A 12,756-nucleotide genomic window follows, 5' to 3' on the forward strand; every position below is an offset into this window, starting at 1 on the left:
GGAAGTTTTACCCTAAGCTGGTACAAATGAGTTTAAGGGGTCTTTCATGCAGGTCCCCACATCTGTACCCTAGAGTTCAGAGTGGGGAAGGAACCCTGACAGCTTGTATCCCGCATTTCCCATTAAGGTGAGGAGATACTTACTTGAGTTTAAGTTCTCGTGTCTGTTCATTTTGCGCTTCTTCCAGGTCCTGCCGCACTCTGATGTACTCATCATGCTGGTCCTGAATCTCTGCCTTCACAGCCTGCAGCTTGGCGTACAGCTGGGACACCACGAAAGAGCTTCTGTTAGTACCTGTTCATGCAGCAGCTTCCAGGATGTGGCCTGAGGTCTCATCCCATGTGAAAAGCAAGTCATTTACTCACAGTATCCCCAAAAGACCTGAAAAATGGGTCTCCTTAGGGTCTTTGGGTCTTCACACTGGGGAAGCCCAAAGTTCATCCAACATTAAGCAACACGGAACATTTGCAGGAGCCTGAACGCTGCGCATGTGCCGGATGTGGTTAAATGAAGTGGGCTGCACCTTTATTACAAAGGAGAGTCTTGCAGGGGCTTTGGGACAGATCCTCATCTGGTGATGCTGACTGACAGCAGCTGTGATTCCAGCACTCTGTGTTCCACCTTGATCTGAGGGGCCTGTGGAGACTATAGGCCCCAGTGTGCAATATCTTCCCCGTGGTCGGAGCTGCCTGGCTCACCTGTGTAGCAGCATGCACTGAAAACGTCATGCCACGATGTCACAAAGGTGTCATGGACCTACGGCAGCCCAGATACAATCAGGGACACTGCTAGGGTTGTCACCCGTCCGGGTTTTACCTGGACAGTCCGGTTTTTGGCTTCTGTGTCTGGGTTCCATTCAGTGTTGCCAGGTGCCCGGTTTTCAACCGGAAAGTCTGGTCGAAAAGGCAACCGGGCACCTGAACCCAAAGTCCAGTTACTGCAGGGCAAGGGGCAGTGCTGGATCATTAACTCGCACCAGCTCCTGCTTAGCCAGGGTTGCCTCCTACCTGCCGGCAGGCTCCTTGAGATGACTCAGTGAGCAAAGGGGGCTGTGGGAAGAGGAGCAAGCGATGGGGGCCAGGCCTTGGGGAAAGAGACGGAGAAGGGGCAAGGCCTTGAGGGAAGAGTCAGAGCAGGGGCAGGGCCTTGGGAGAAGAGGTGGGGCAGGGGCAGGGCCTCGGGGGTCCAGTTACCAGCAATTACAGAAGTGGCAACCCTAGACACTACTTGTCCTGCAAGTGCTACGTTCACAGGAAGCAAGACAAACCCACAACCCTCCTCCCAGTTTCAGCACAACAGTAAAGGCACCTTATAGTGTCATTAAAAAGAAACCCAGCCTGAGACTGGCTCCCCACAGCTGTGTCCCAGCACAGGCAGCCTCTCACCTTCTTCAGTTTCTTGGTTTTGATCTCCACTTCCTGCTGCAGAGACGTGAAGGTCTCCCGCAGCTCCATGGTCTCCTCATCCCGCAGCAGCATCTCCTGCTGCATCTCCCGCTCCCGACGTTTCTGTATCCAGGAAAAACACAAAACCCAGTTGAACAAGAAAGAGTCAGTAACAGGAACAACCCCCCACCATCAAAATCATCCTGCTGGCTTGCAGAGCATGATGGGTAGTTATATGCAAATTTTACAGTGGAGGGGGACTACATTTGGGCATGTGATTTGGAGCCTTTCATCTCAGGGTGTCCAGCGCAATGGCTGGCTGGGCTTGTAGTGACTGAAAGTCATTAGCATCTGATGGTAAGTTGGTAGCCCCTTTCTGGCCCACCACACAGCCAACGCCGCCACAACTCACAGTCGCATTCGCGGTCTTGGCCTAGAGACTAGGGATTGTTGAGATGAGTCACCCCAAAGCCTATGGACCTCCCCTTTCCCTACAATGGGATCTCCTTGAATCTAGCTACACCAAGCCAAAGACAGAATGAAGCAGCTGTACTTGTGTATGGCATCCGCTGTCCCACACTTGCCTTGGCACTGTGGATGGGAACAAATGGTGGTATCGCCTGGGTGGACGGAGTTTAAACACAGCTCCTTAATTTGGTTTGCAATGCATTCTGTCTGACCGGTGGTGTTTTGCTGGGTGCCCATCACTGGTGTCTGGGCACTGTCCACTGGGAACTGGACTGAGCCTGGCAACTCCTTTAATACAAGCCACCTAACTATACGACTCAGTTACTCAGGACCAGAGGTTTTGTCAAGTTCACCAAGGAACTGTGAACTATCATATAAATCAGGGGTCGGCAACCTTTCAGAAGTGGTGTGCCGACTCTTCATTTATTCACTTTAATTTAAGGTTTCGCATGCCAATAATACATTTTAACATTTTTTAGAAGGTCTCTCTCTATAAGTCTATATACTATATAACTAAACTATTGCCGCAGGAGGGTGCCAGCAGATCGAGGGACGTGATCGTTCCCCTCTATTCGACATTGGTGAGGCCTCATCTGGAGTACTGTGTCCAGTTTTGGGCCCCACACTGCAAGAAGGATGTGGAAAAATTGGAGAGAGTCCAGCGAAGGGCAACAAAAATGATTAGGGGACTGGAACACATGACTTCTGAAGAGAGGCTGAGGGAACTGGGATTGTTTAGTCTGCAGAAGGGAAGAATGAGGGGGGATTTGATAGCTGCTTTCAACTACCTGAAAGGGGGTTCCAAAGAGGATGGATCTAGACTGTTTTCAGTGGTAGCAGATGACAGAACAAGGAGTAATGGTCTCAAGTTGCAGTGGGGGAGGTTTAGGTTGGATACTAGGAAAAACTTTTTCACTAGGAGGGTGGTGAAACACTGGAATGCGTTACCTAGGGAGGTGGTGGAATCTCCTTTCTTAGATATTTTTAAGGTCAGGCTTGACAAAGCCCTGGCTGGGATGATTTCGTTGGGGTTGGTCCTGCGTTGAGCAGGGGGTTGGACTAGATGATCTCCTGAGGTCCCTTCCAACCCTGATATTCTATGATTCTATGTAAGCAAGGTTTTCAAAATGTTTAAGAAGCTTCATTTAAAATTAAATTAAAACGCTGATCTTATGCCACCAGCCTGCTCAGCCCGCTGCCAGCCTGGGGTTCCGTTCACCTAGGCCGGCAGCAGGCTGAGCGGGGCCTGTGGCCAGGACCTCGGCTGGCAAGGGGCCGGCAGCCAGAACCCCAGACAGGCAGCGGGCTGAGGGGGGCCGGCAGCTGGGACCCCAGACTGGCAGTGGGCTGAGCGGCTCAGCCCGCTGCCACTCAGCCCGCTATCAGTCTGGGGTTCCGTCTGCCGGCTCCTGCCAGCCAGGGTCCCGGCTGCCGGCCCCACTCAGCCTGCTGCCGGTCTGGAGTCCCGGTCCTGTCCACATAGAGTAGGTACCTACCTTCTCCCTGGTTCTAGCCATTCTCTTCCTCTATCTCTCCACTGAGCTGAGGGTAGAAGTGCACTGAGCACAGGGCTGGGGGTGAAGGAGCAGGCTGGGGGTTGGGGTGCAGGGTCTGGCCAGGAGCTAGAATAAGGGAGGGGGCTCAGGGTTGGGGCAGGAAGTGTGGGTGTGGAGCGCTTACCTGAGCAGCTCCCATTTGGTGTGAGGGGTGCAGGTGGGAATGTGGGGTGTGTGTGCAGGAGCTCCCGTTTGGTGCTCAGGGTGGGAGTGGGGATGTGGGGGGTGCAAGAGTCAGGGCATGTGGTGGGGGGGCTGGGTATGTGTGGGGGGTGCAGGAGACAGGGCAGGGGGCTGGGAGTGTGTGAGGAGGGTGCAGGAGTCAGGGCAGGGGGCTTGGGGGGCTGGGTATGTGGGGGGGGGGGTGCCGGAGTCAGGGCTGGGGTTGTGGGGGGTGGGGATGCAGGGGTCAGGGCACGGGTCTGGGGTGTGTGGGGGGTGCAGGAGTGAGGGCATAGGGCTGGGTGTGTGTGAGGAGGGTTCAGGGGTGAGGGCAGAGGGCTGGGGTGTGTGGGGGGTACAGGGGTCAGGGCAGAGGGCTGGGGGTGTGGGCTGGGGTCGTGGGGGTGCTCCCAGCCCCCTGCCCCGAGCGGCTCACGGCAGGGGGCTGGAGGGGATATGCCATGATTCCACCCCCTTCCCCAAGGTCCCCGGAGCAGAGAGCTTGCTGCTGAAGGGCCATCAGCTGATCGGCCGCAGGGAGGGAGAGGAGGAGGGGCAGGAACCCAGCACGCTGGGGGAAGAGGCGGGGGGCAGGGGAAGCTTGCCTGCTCTGCAAGGAGAGAGCAGGGGGTGGGGGGCGGAGAAGAGTGGGCTGGGCAGGATTTTTAGTGGCACGCTGCTGTCTGCCCGGGTCCGGCAGACAGCAGCGTGCCATTAAAAATTGGCTCATGCGCCGTGTTTGGCATGCGTGCCATAGGTTGCTGACCCCTGATATAAATATATGCAGTATATATAACTGACTCAGGCATCATCTATTGCCAGTATCTGACATCAAGGATGGTGCCAGCACAAGTCTTTAGGGACCACTGGATGTTGCCAGAGGATGTTGTGAAGGCCAAGTTTATAAAAGGGTTCAAAAAAGAACTAGATAAGTTCATGGAGGACAGGTCCATCAATGGCTATTAGCCAGGCTGGGCAGGGATGGTGTCCCTAGCCTCTGTTTGTCAGGAGCTGGGAATGGGTGACAGGGGATGGATCACTGGATGATTCCCTGTTCTGTTCATTCCCTCTGGGGCACCTGGCATGGGCCACTGTTGGAAGACAGGACACTGGGCTAGATGGGCCTTCGGTCTGACCAGTACGGCTGCTCTTATGTTTACTATCCAGTGTCAGCCCTGCTCAGCCATCTCCTAAGGCAGAGTCTTTACCTGCTCAGCTATCTCCTGCCTCTTCAGCTCCAGCATCTTCTGCTGCTCATTTGTGTGGTCCATGATGTTCCTCCCTCCTATCAGCAGCTTGCTCTCCATCGCCTAGGGGCAGGAGACAAAGGGAGATGGGGAGGAATCAGAACCTTTCTCTCCCATGCACACACAGGAAAGGAGCCAGAGGCTAATAAGGGGGGACGGCCACCTGACCTTGCAGCTCCTGCCCTGCTGCGGCAAGTGGAACATGTCACCTTGGAGGGGGGAGCAGAGCGGGGACTGATCAGCTTTGTGGGTGGTAGGAAGACAGGAGGGATCGCAGCTACTTGGAGGACAGAATGAATATCCCGCTCCGGCTTGCTGATGGGGAACAACGGGCTGAAACTGGTCAGAACACTGAGCATTCGTACAGCACTTGCCATTTGCAGATCACATGCAAACATTACCTCATTAACCTCCCCCCACCCCTCTTGAGATCGCTCTTTACTACCCACATGTACAGATAGGGAAACCGAGGCACACAGGTGATGGCCAAACAGTGGGGTTTTCAAACGTGACCGAGAGATGTAGAAGCACAAGTCCCACTGAAAGTCACGTAGGTGCTTTTGAAAATACCACTCACCAAGTTCAAAACTGGCCGTGGATTTTGAGTGCTTCCATTTTGGGGTGCCCGACTCTAGACACCTTGAGATTCAGAAGTGTGCTGCTGAGCATCCGCTCCTGCCACTGGCTTCAGCTGGGATCAGAGATGCTCAGCTCCCCCCACAAAGCAGGTCAGGCCCCCAGATCAGTGGTCCCCTTTGAAAATGTCGGGCTAAGTGACTTGGCAGTGGCAGAGTAAAGACTACAACTCAGGACTTTCTGGGCCCCCCCCGTGCGGATTTCAGTCCCGACACATGTAAAGTCTTGTTCTGTGTTTGCCAGCGCTTAGCCCCCCGGGGCCACGAGGCACTGCTGCAATAGGAGTCAATCAGTCAGGGTCCCACGGGAAGGAAGAGTGAAATGCACTAAGATAAGATCACGGCAGGGGTGGGGACAGTCCAGTGTGATGCTGTCATGGGGAAGCAAATGCCATATTGGGGTGCAGTCAGAGACCAGGGAACCCTGTTCAGGGACATCTGCCCCAGAAACGACAGCGTTTCAGCACGCACCGGGCGCCAGGGTCTGGATCACCAGGCCATGAAAAGCTGTTCTGAGCAGGGCTAGCTGACATGGAGGCAAAGACCCCTGAGCCTGGCTCCTTGAGTGCTTGCTCCTTTGCTACCATGCTGGCGATGAGGACAAGAACTTGCACCTGATGCCGTGCAATGGGGAGTAAGCAGAGGGACTCAAAGGGCGGCTGATGCTGCTGGAGTAATGGAAGAAGAAGATGGTCCGAGCAGCCGTGTTTTGAATGGAGTGGCGCGGTTTGGACATCAGGGAGAGGGAAGTTACAGTTACCAAGATGGGAGATAACGAGGGCCTGGCTGCGAGACCAGAGAGAAAAGCCTGGCTCTTCGGGGTGCAACGGAGGAGGAGGGTCAGGATCGGGACACAGCCTGGCCGTGTGCAGAGCAAGAGAGAGGGAAGAATCAGCACAATCAGCCTAAAGACAAAACGGACATTGGCCTTTTCAGATTCAGGGTGTCCCAGGTGACCTTGGTAAGGAAATGTCTCGTCCTTGTTTTTTAAAGTATGTTTTTCATTAATCTACCTTAGCCCCGTTAAAGCATTTCAGTGCCTCATTCAGCCTGCTTCTGATCAGCCCACTTAGCCACTGTCAGCTGCTGATAAGGCCCTAGAAGTTACTGTCCGAGTCACTTGAATATGGAGTTAGCAACTCAGCAAGTGTTCAGGCCCTGTCTGTGCGGGAGACAGTAACCAGATCTCAGACACATTTGGAGCCTGACTTCTTGTGACTCACAAAAATCACTGGAAAAGGCTTAAAAGGTCTACAATTAAATGACAACAATGAATAACTGTGTTCACAGCTGCATTTTCTAAGGCATCATGCAGAAGAGATGCCAGGTGACGATTCTGCTAGCCAGGCGGAGGCCGGGTGACAAGTTGGAGACCTGAAACCAGCAGGAAAATGCTAAGAGGGTCAGTGCAAAGGGACATGAGAATGGCAGGGATCGGCACAAGGACGGTACAAGCCGTGATGGGCTGCAGCGGAGGAACCGAAGGATAAACAGCGGGGAAAGCTTGCTGAGGAGAGTGGAGGTGATGTGGGAGCTGCTAGGGAGGGGCCACTGACTGGACTGTAGTGAAGGAAATGACTGAGAGCGACCAACAGCTCTGCAAGCACCCGAAGGGCAGGGCACCATCCACTGGCAATGCCAGAGTCCTGCTTTGCCGCTCACTAGGGGCTTCCCTGAGAGAGCCTCAAAGTGCTTTCCACACATTCAATTAAGGAATTTGAGACTCAAACAATAACTTCTGCATGGAGGCCTTTGACCCAGTCTCTGCTTCCTGTGGGGTTCAGAGAGGCACAGACAGTCACATGCCAATCTCACACGGCAAGATGGCAGCAGCGCTGGGAATAAATGTAGAACGTCTCCCCTGACGAGGCACCCAGCCCAGCCCAGACTGGGCAGAGCACCATGCAATCACATGCCCACCTTGTGCCTAAGCCACGCAGCACCCATAAACTTCAACACCACCACCACGCTGGGACAGCAGAGGTCCACGACCACGCTGTATGGCTGTGTTCCAGGCATCTAAGAGCTCCACAGGGCTATGACTGACCTGGTGCTGCCAGGGTTAATCCTGTGACCACCGTCAGTCTATGACTGGCCAGTGTCCTCTCCTGACCTCAAGTCCGATCTTCAGAGACTCTGTCTCTGAGCGGGGCAGCATGACCAACAAGGAGCAGCCGATGGTGGCCAACGATGATCAAACCTCTTGTGGCCAGTTCTCAATGACACGTCCCTATTACTGATAAAGTCAAACCATCTTCTACCCAGTAGGTGCCACTGGCAACGCGTATGAAAGGCCTCCAGCCTCCTGCATGAACAGCATGTCTGCTGAAATATCCACACCACAGAAAACAACCCTATACGTGACGCTAACTAGTCACCTTGTTTCCTAGCTCTGGGTGGCCACTCCAAAATCTGCCACCCATAGAGTGTCATGGAGTGTGGGGGAGTCCAGGCCCTGCACCCCCCTTCCTGGGATTCACTGAGACTCTCAGCCAGCCAGTAAAACAGGAGGTTTATTGGACAACAGGAACACAGCCCAAAACAGAGCTTGTGGGTACACCCAGGACCCCTCAGTCAAGTCCTTCTGGGGGAGCAGGGAGCTTAGACCCCAGCCCTGGGGTTCCCTGTGTTCCTCCACCCAGCACCAAACTGAAAACTAAACCCCCCCAGCAGGCTCCCTTCTGCAGCTTCCGTCCACATTCCTGGGCAGAGGTGTTACCTCCCCCTCCCCCTCCCCCTCCTGGCTCAGGTGACAGGCTCTCAGGTCTCCCATCCCCAGGGCACATTCCCAGGTCAACACTTCCCCCCTCCCTGCTGAGTCACATCGTCACATCTCTCCCCCCTTCGAGACTGAACTGAGCGGGGTCACTGTGACCAGTGACCTGGGGAAGTTCGGGGTCCTGTCTCCGGGACAGCGCATCCGCTATCAGGTTGGCGCTTCCCTTCACGTGGACCACGTCCATGTCGTAATCCTGCAGGAGCAGGCTCCATCTCAGGAGTTTGGCGTTGGCTCCTTTCATCTGGTGCAGCCAGGTCAGGGGAGAGTGGTCGGTGTAGACGGTGAAGTGTCGCCTGAAGAGATAGGGCTCTAGTTTCTTGAGGGCCCACACCATGGCCAGGCACTCCTTCTCGATGGCCGCGTAGTGTTGCTCCCGGGGCAGCAACTTCTTGCTCAGGTACACGATGGGGTGTCTCTCCCCCTTTTCATCCTCCTGCATTAACACCGCCCCCAGCCCCGTGTCTGAGGCATCGGTGAACACCACAAAGGGCTTGTCAAAGTCTGGGTTTGCCAGAACTGGGCCACTGACCAGAGCCTCCTTCAGCATCCGGAAAGCCTGCTGGCACTGCTCAGTCCAGACCACCTTGTCTGGCTTCCCCTTCTTGCATAGCTCAGTGATGGGGGTGGCTATGGTGCTAAAGTGGGGTACAAACCTTCGATAGTATCCTGCCAACCCAATAAAGGCTTGGACCTGCTTTTTGGTGTGGGGAGCGGGCCAGTCTCTGATCACCTCCACCTTGGCTGGTTCCGGCTTTAGGCGGCCGCTCCCCATGCAATGGCCCAGGTAAGATACTTCCGCCATCCCCACCTTGCACTTCTCCGCTCTTACAGTCAGCCCAGCCCCCTGGAGTCGGTCCAGCACTTGTCTAACCTGGGACACATGGTCCTCCCAGGTCTGGCTAAAGACACAGATGTCATCAATATACGCCACGGCAAAACTCTCCATCCCCCTCAGGAGCTGGTCCACCAGGCGCTGGAAGGTGGCCGGCGCTCCCTTGAGGCCGAAAGGCAGGGTCAGGAACTCATAGAGCCCCAGAGGGGTGATAAAGGCCGATTTCAGCTGGGCATCTGCATCCAACGGCACTTGCCAGTAGCCCTTTGTAAGGTCCATGGTGGTAAGGTACCGAGCTCCTCCCAGCTTGTCTAGGAGCTCGTCCGGCCTGGGCATGGGGTAGGCATCAGATACAGTGATGGCATTGAGCTTCCGATAGTCCACACAGAACCGGACCGACCCGTCCTTTTTGGGGACCAGCACCACCGGCGAGGCCCAAGGGCTGGCCGATGGCTGGATCACCCCCAAAGCCAGCATGTCCCGGACCTCTCTTTCCAGGTCCTGAGCAGTTTTCTCTGTGACTCGGAAGGGGGAGCATCTTATCGGCGGGTGCGACCCTGTCTGCACCTGGTTGACAGTCAGATTAGTGCGTCCAGGCTGGTTGGAAAACAGCTGTCGGTACGGATGCAGCACCCCCCTGACCTCAGCTTTCTGGGCAGGGGTTAGCTGATCCGAGAAGGGAATTGTTTCCAGGGGTGAACCAGCTCTGGTCCCAGGGAACAGATCTACTAAAGGGTCATCTCCCTGCTCCTCCCAATGTCCACACACGGCCAACACCACATTCCCCCTGGCATAATATGGCTTCATCATATTCACATGGTACACCCGGCGGTGGTGCGCCCGGTTCGACAGCTCCACCACATAGTTTACCTCATTGAGCTGCTAGATGATCTTGAAAGGGCCCTCCCAGGTGGCCTGTAGTTTGTTCTTTCTCACAGGGATGAGAACCATCACCTGATCCCCGGTGGCGTAGGCACGGGCCCGTGCCGTGCGGTCATACCAGACCTTCTGCTTCCTCTGGGCTCTGGCCAGATTCTCCCTGGCCAGACCCATGAGTTCAGCCAGTCTCTCTCGGAAGATCAGGACATACTCCACCACTGACTCTCCATCGGGAGTGGCCTTCCCCTCCCACTCGTCTCTCATCAGGTCCAGGGGGCCCCTCACCCTCCTGCCATATAACAGTTCGAAAGGCAAAAATCCGGTAGACTCCTGGGGCCACCTCCCTGTACGCGAACAGCAGGTGAGGTAAGTACTTGTCCCAGTCCTGTGGGTGCTGGTCCATAAAGGTTTTCAGCATCATCTTTAGCGTCCCATTGAACCTCTCCACCAGTCCATTGGACTGGGGGTGATACGCTGAGGCCCAGTCGTGCCGGACCCCACATTTCTCCCACAAGCACCGGAGCAGGGCCGACATGAAGTTGGAGGCTTGGTCTGTCAAGTCTTCCTTGGGGAACCCCACTCGGCTGAAAATGGTCAGGAGCGCATCGGCCATGGTGTCTGCTTCAATGGAAGCTAAGGGCACTGCCTCGGGGTAGCGGGTGGCAAAATCTACCACCACCAGAATGTATTTCTTCCCCGACCGGGTCGTCTTGCTGAGAGGCCCCACGATGTCAATGGCCACCTTCTGGAAAAGCTCCTCTATGATGGGCAAAGGCCTCAAAGCCGCTTTCCCCTTGTCCCGGACCTTCCCTACCCTCTGACAGGGGTCACAGGATCGGCAATACTGCCGGACCGTGGTAAAGACCCCGGGCCAGTAAAAGTTCTGTAGCAACCTCTGCCGGGTGCGCCGGATTCCCTGGTGCCCTGCGAGGGGGATGTCATGGGCCAGGTACAGGAGCCTGCGGCGATACTTCTGGGGGACGACCAGCTGCCTCCTGATCCCACAGGACTCTACTTCCCTTGTGGGAGCCCATTCTCGGTACAGGAACCCCTTCTCCCACAAGAACCTCTCCTGGCAGCCTCTCCTCATGGTCCGTCCCACACTGAGGTCGGCCAGGTCCCTGAGCTTCCACAAGGAGGGATCTTTCCTCAACTCGGCCTGGAACTCAGCGGCTGGGGAAGGGATGGGGCCCGGTTCCCCCGCAGTGGCCAGGTCTGTGGCCTCAGCCTCTCCTAGCCGTGCCCCTCGGCGCTCCCTCCCCTGCAGGGTAGGGTCCTGCGCCTCCGGTGTGGTACCCTCCCCAAGGTCAGGGTGCAGTGCCCCTCGCCGGCTCTGGCTACGGGTCACAACCAGGGCGGTCTGGGGGTTGTTTGGCCAGTCCTCTAGGTCCCCCCCATCAAAACCTCAGTGGGCAAATGGTGGTGTACCCCCACATCCTTGGGGCCCTCTTTGGCCCGCCATTTCAGGTGTACCCTTGCCACGGGCACCTTAAATGGGGTCCCGCCCACCCCCGTCAGGGTCAGGTAGGTGTTGGGCACCACCCAATCTGGGGCCACCACCTCGGGCCGGGCCAGCGTCACCTCCGCGCCCGTATCCCAGTATCCATTGACCTTCCTCCCATCCACCTCCAGGGGAACAAGGCACTCTCTCCGGAGGGACAGCCCCGCGCCCACCCTGTAAACCGAGCACCCTGAGTCCAGAGCCTCCAGCCCTCTGGCGGAGCTGGCCGGGGGTACTCTTCCCTCCTGAGCAGGTGGTAAACTGGTAGCCCCCCTTTCCTGGGTCGTCTGCCCCTTGTCCAGCTGAGTCCCTACCCAGTTAACCCTGGGTAGGTTGGGTTGGCTCAGTCTGTCCCTGAGCCCGGGGCACTGGGTCCGTACGTGGCCTCTCTGGCCACAGTGATAGCAGCTCAGGTCACGTTGGTCCCCTCGAGCGGGTCGGAGGGGCCCGACGCCAGGCGTTCCCCTTTGGAGGGGGTTCTCCCTATTTCCCCGCTGGGAGGCCCCCTGGTGACTCTCTCTCTGCATCGGGGGGGGGCCTGTTCTTTTGGGACTCCTCCCGGCTACCCCCTGACCGACTGTTCACAAACTCGTCGGCCAGCTGCCCTGCGTGCTGGGGGTTCTCGAGCTTTTTGTCCACCAACCATAGCCTCAGGTCGGACGGGCACTGATCATACAGTTGCTCCAGTACGATTAGGTCAAGCAGGTCCTCTTTAGCTTGGTCCCCAGCTGTCCACTTGCGGGCATATCCCTGCATCCGGTTGACCAGTTGTAGGTAGGTGACCTCAGGCGTTTTACGCTGACTCCGGAACCTTCTCCGGTACATCTCGGGGGTCAGCCCAAACTCACGGAGCAGGGCCTGTTTGAACAGTTCATAGTCCCCTGCCTCCGGCCCTGTCATCCGGCTGTACACCTCCAAGGCTTTGGGGTCCAGTAAGGGGGTGAGGAACTGGAGCCTGTCTGCAGGGTCAACCCTGTGCAGCTCGCAGGCATTCTCAAAGGCCGTCAGGAAGCTATCTATGTCCTCCCCCTCCTTCCGCTGGGCCAGGAAGCACTTATCAAAGCTCCTTGCAGTCTTGGGTCCCCCCGCACTCACCGCAGCCGGGGCCCCACTGCTCCTCAGCCTGGCCAGCTCCAGTTTATACTGTCTTAGTTTCTCCTTCTCCTGACGTTCCCTCTCCTTCTCCTCCTGCTCATGTTGATGTTGTTTCTCCTTCTCCTCCTGCTCATGTTGACGTTGTTTCTCCTCATGTTGACGTTGTTTTTCATGATCCTCCAGCTCCCTCATTTTCATCTCCCTCTCCCATTCCAGC

General features: G+C 56.4%; 1 protein-coding gene across 2 annotated transcripts in view; it reads right to left on the reverse strand.

Annotated features, from left to right (window-relative positions):
* Positions 1-12,756, reverse strand: part of KIF3C (kinesin family member 3C) — a 65,274-nt gene that overhangs the window by 16,101 nt on the left and 36,417 nt on the right. For both annotated transcript variants that reach the window (XM_073335489.2, XM_073335488.2), the window contains exons 2-4: positions 4,780-4,881; positions 1,386-1,508; positions 144-262 (exon numbers count right to left, since the gene is read on the reverse strand). In XM_073335489.2, coding sequence (XP_073191590.1) covers positions 144-262; positions 1,386-1,508; positions 4,780-4,881 — 344 coding nt within the window. The remainder of the gene's footprint in view (positions 1-143; positions 263-1,385; positions 1,509-4,779; positions 4,882-12,756) is intronic.

The sequence above is a fragment of the Lepidochelys kempii genome, chromosome 3 (genome assembly GCF_965140285.1).
Source record: "Lepidochelys kempii isolate rLepKem1 chromosome 3, rLepKem1.hap1, whole genome shotgun sequence".
Lineage (NCBI taxonomy): Eukaryota > Metazoa > Chordata > Testudines > Cheloniidae > Lepidochelys > Lepidochelys kempii.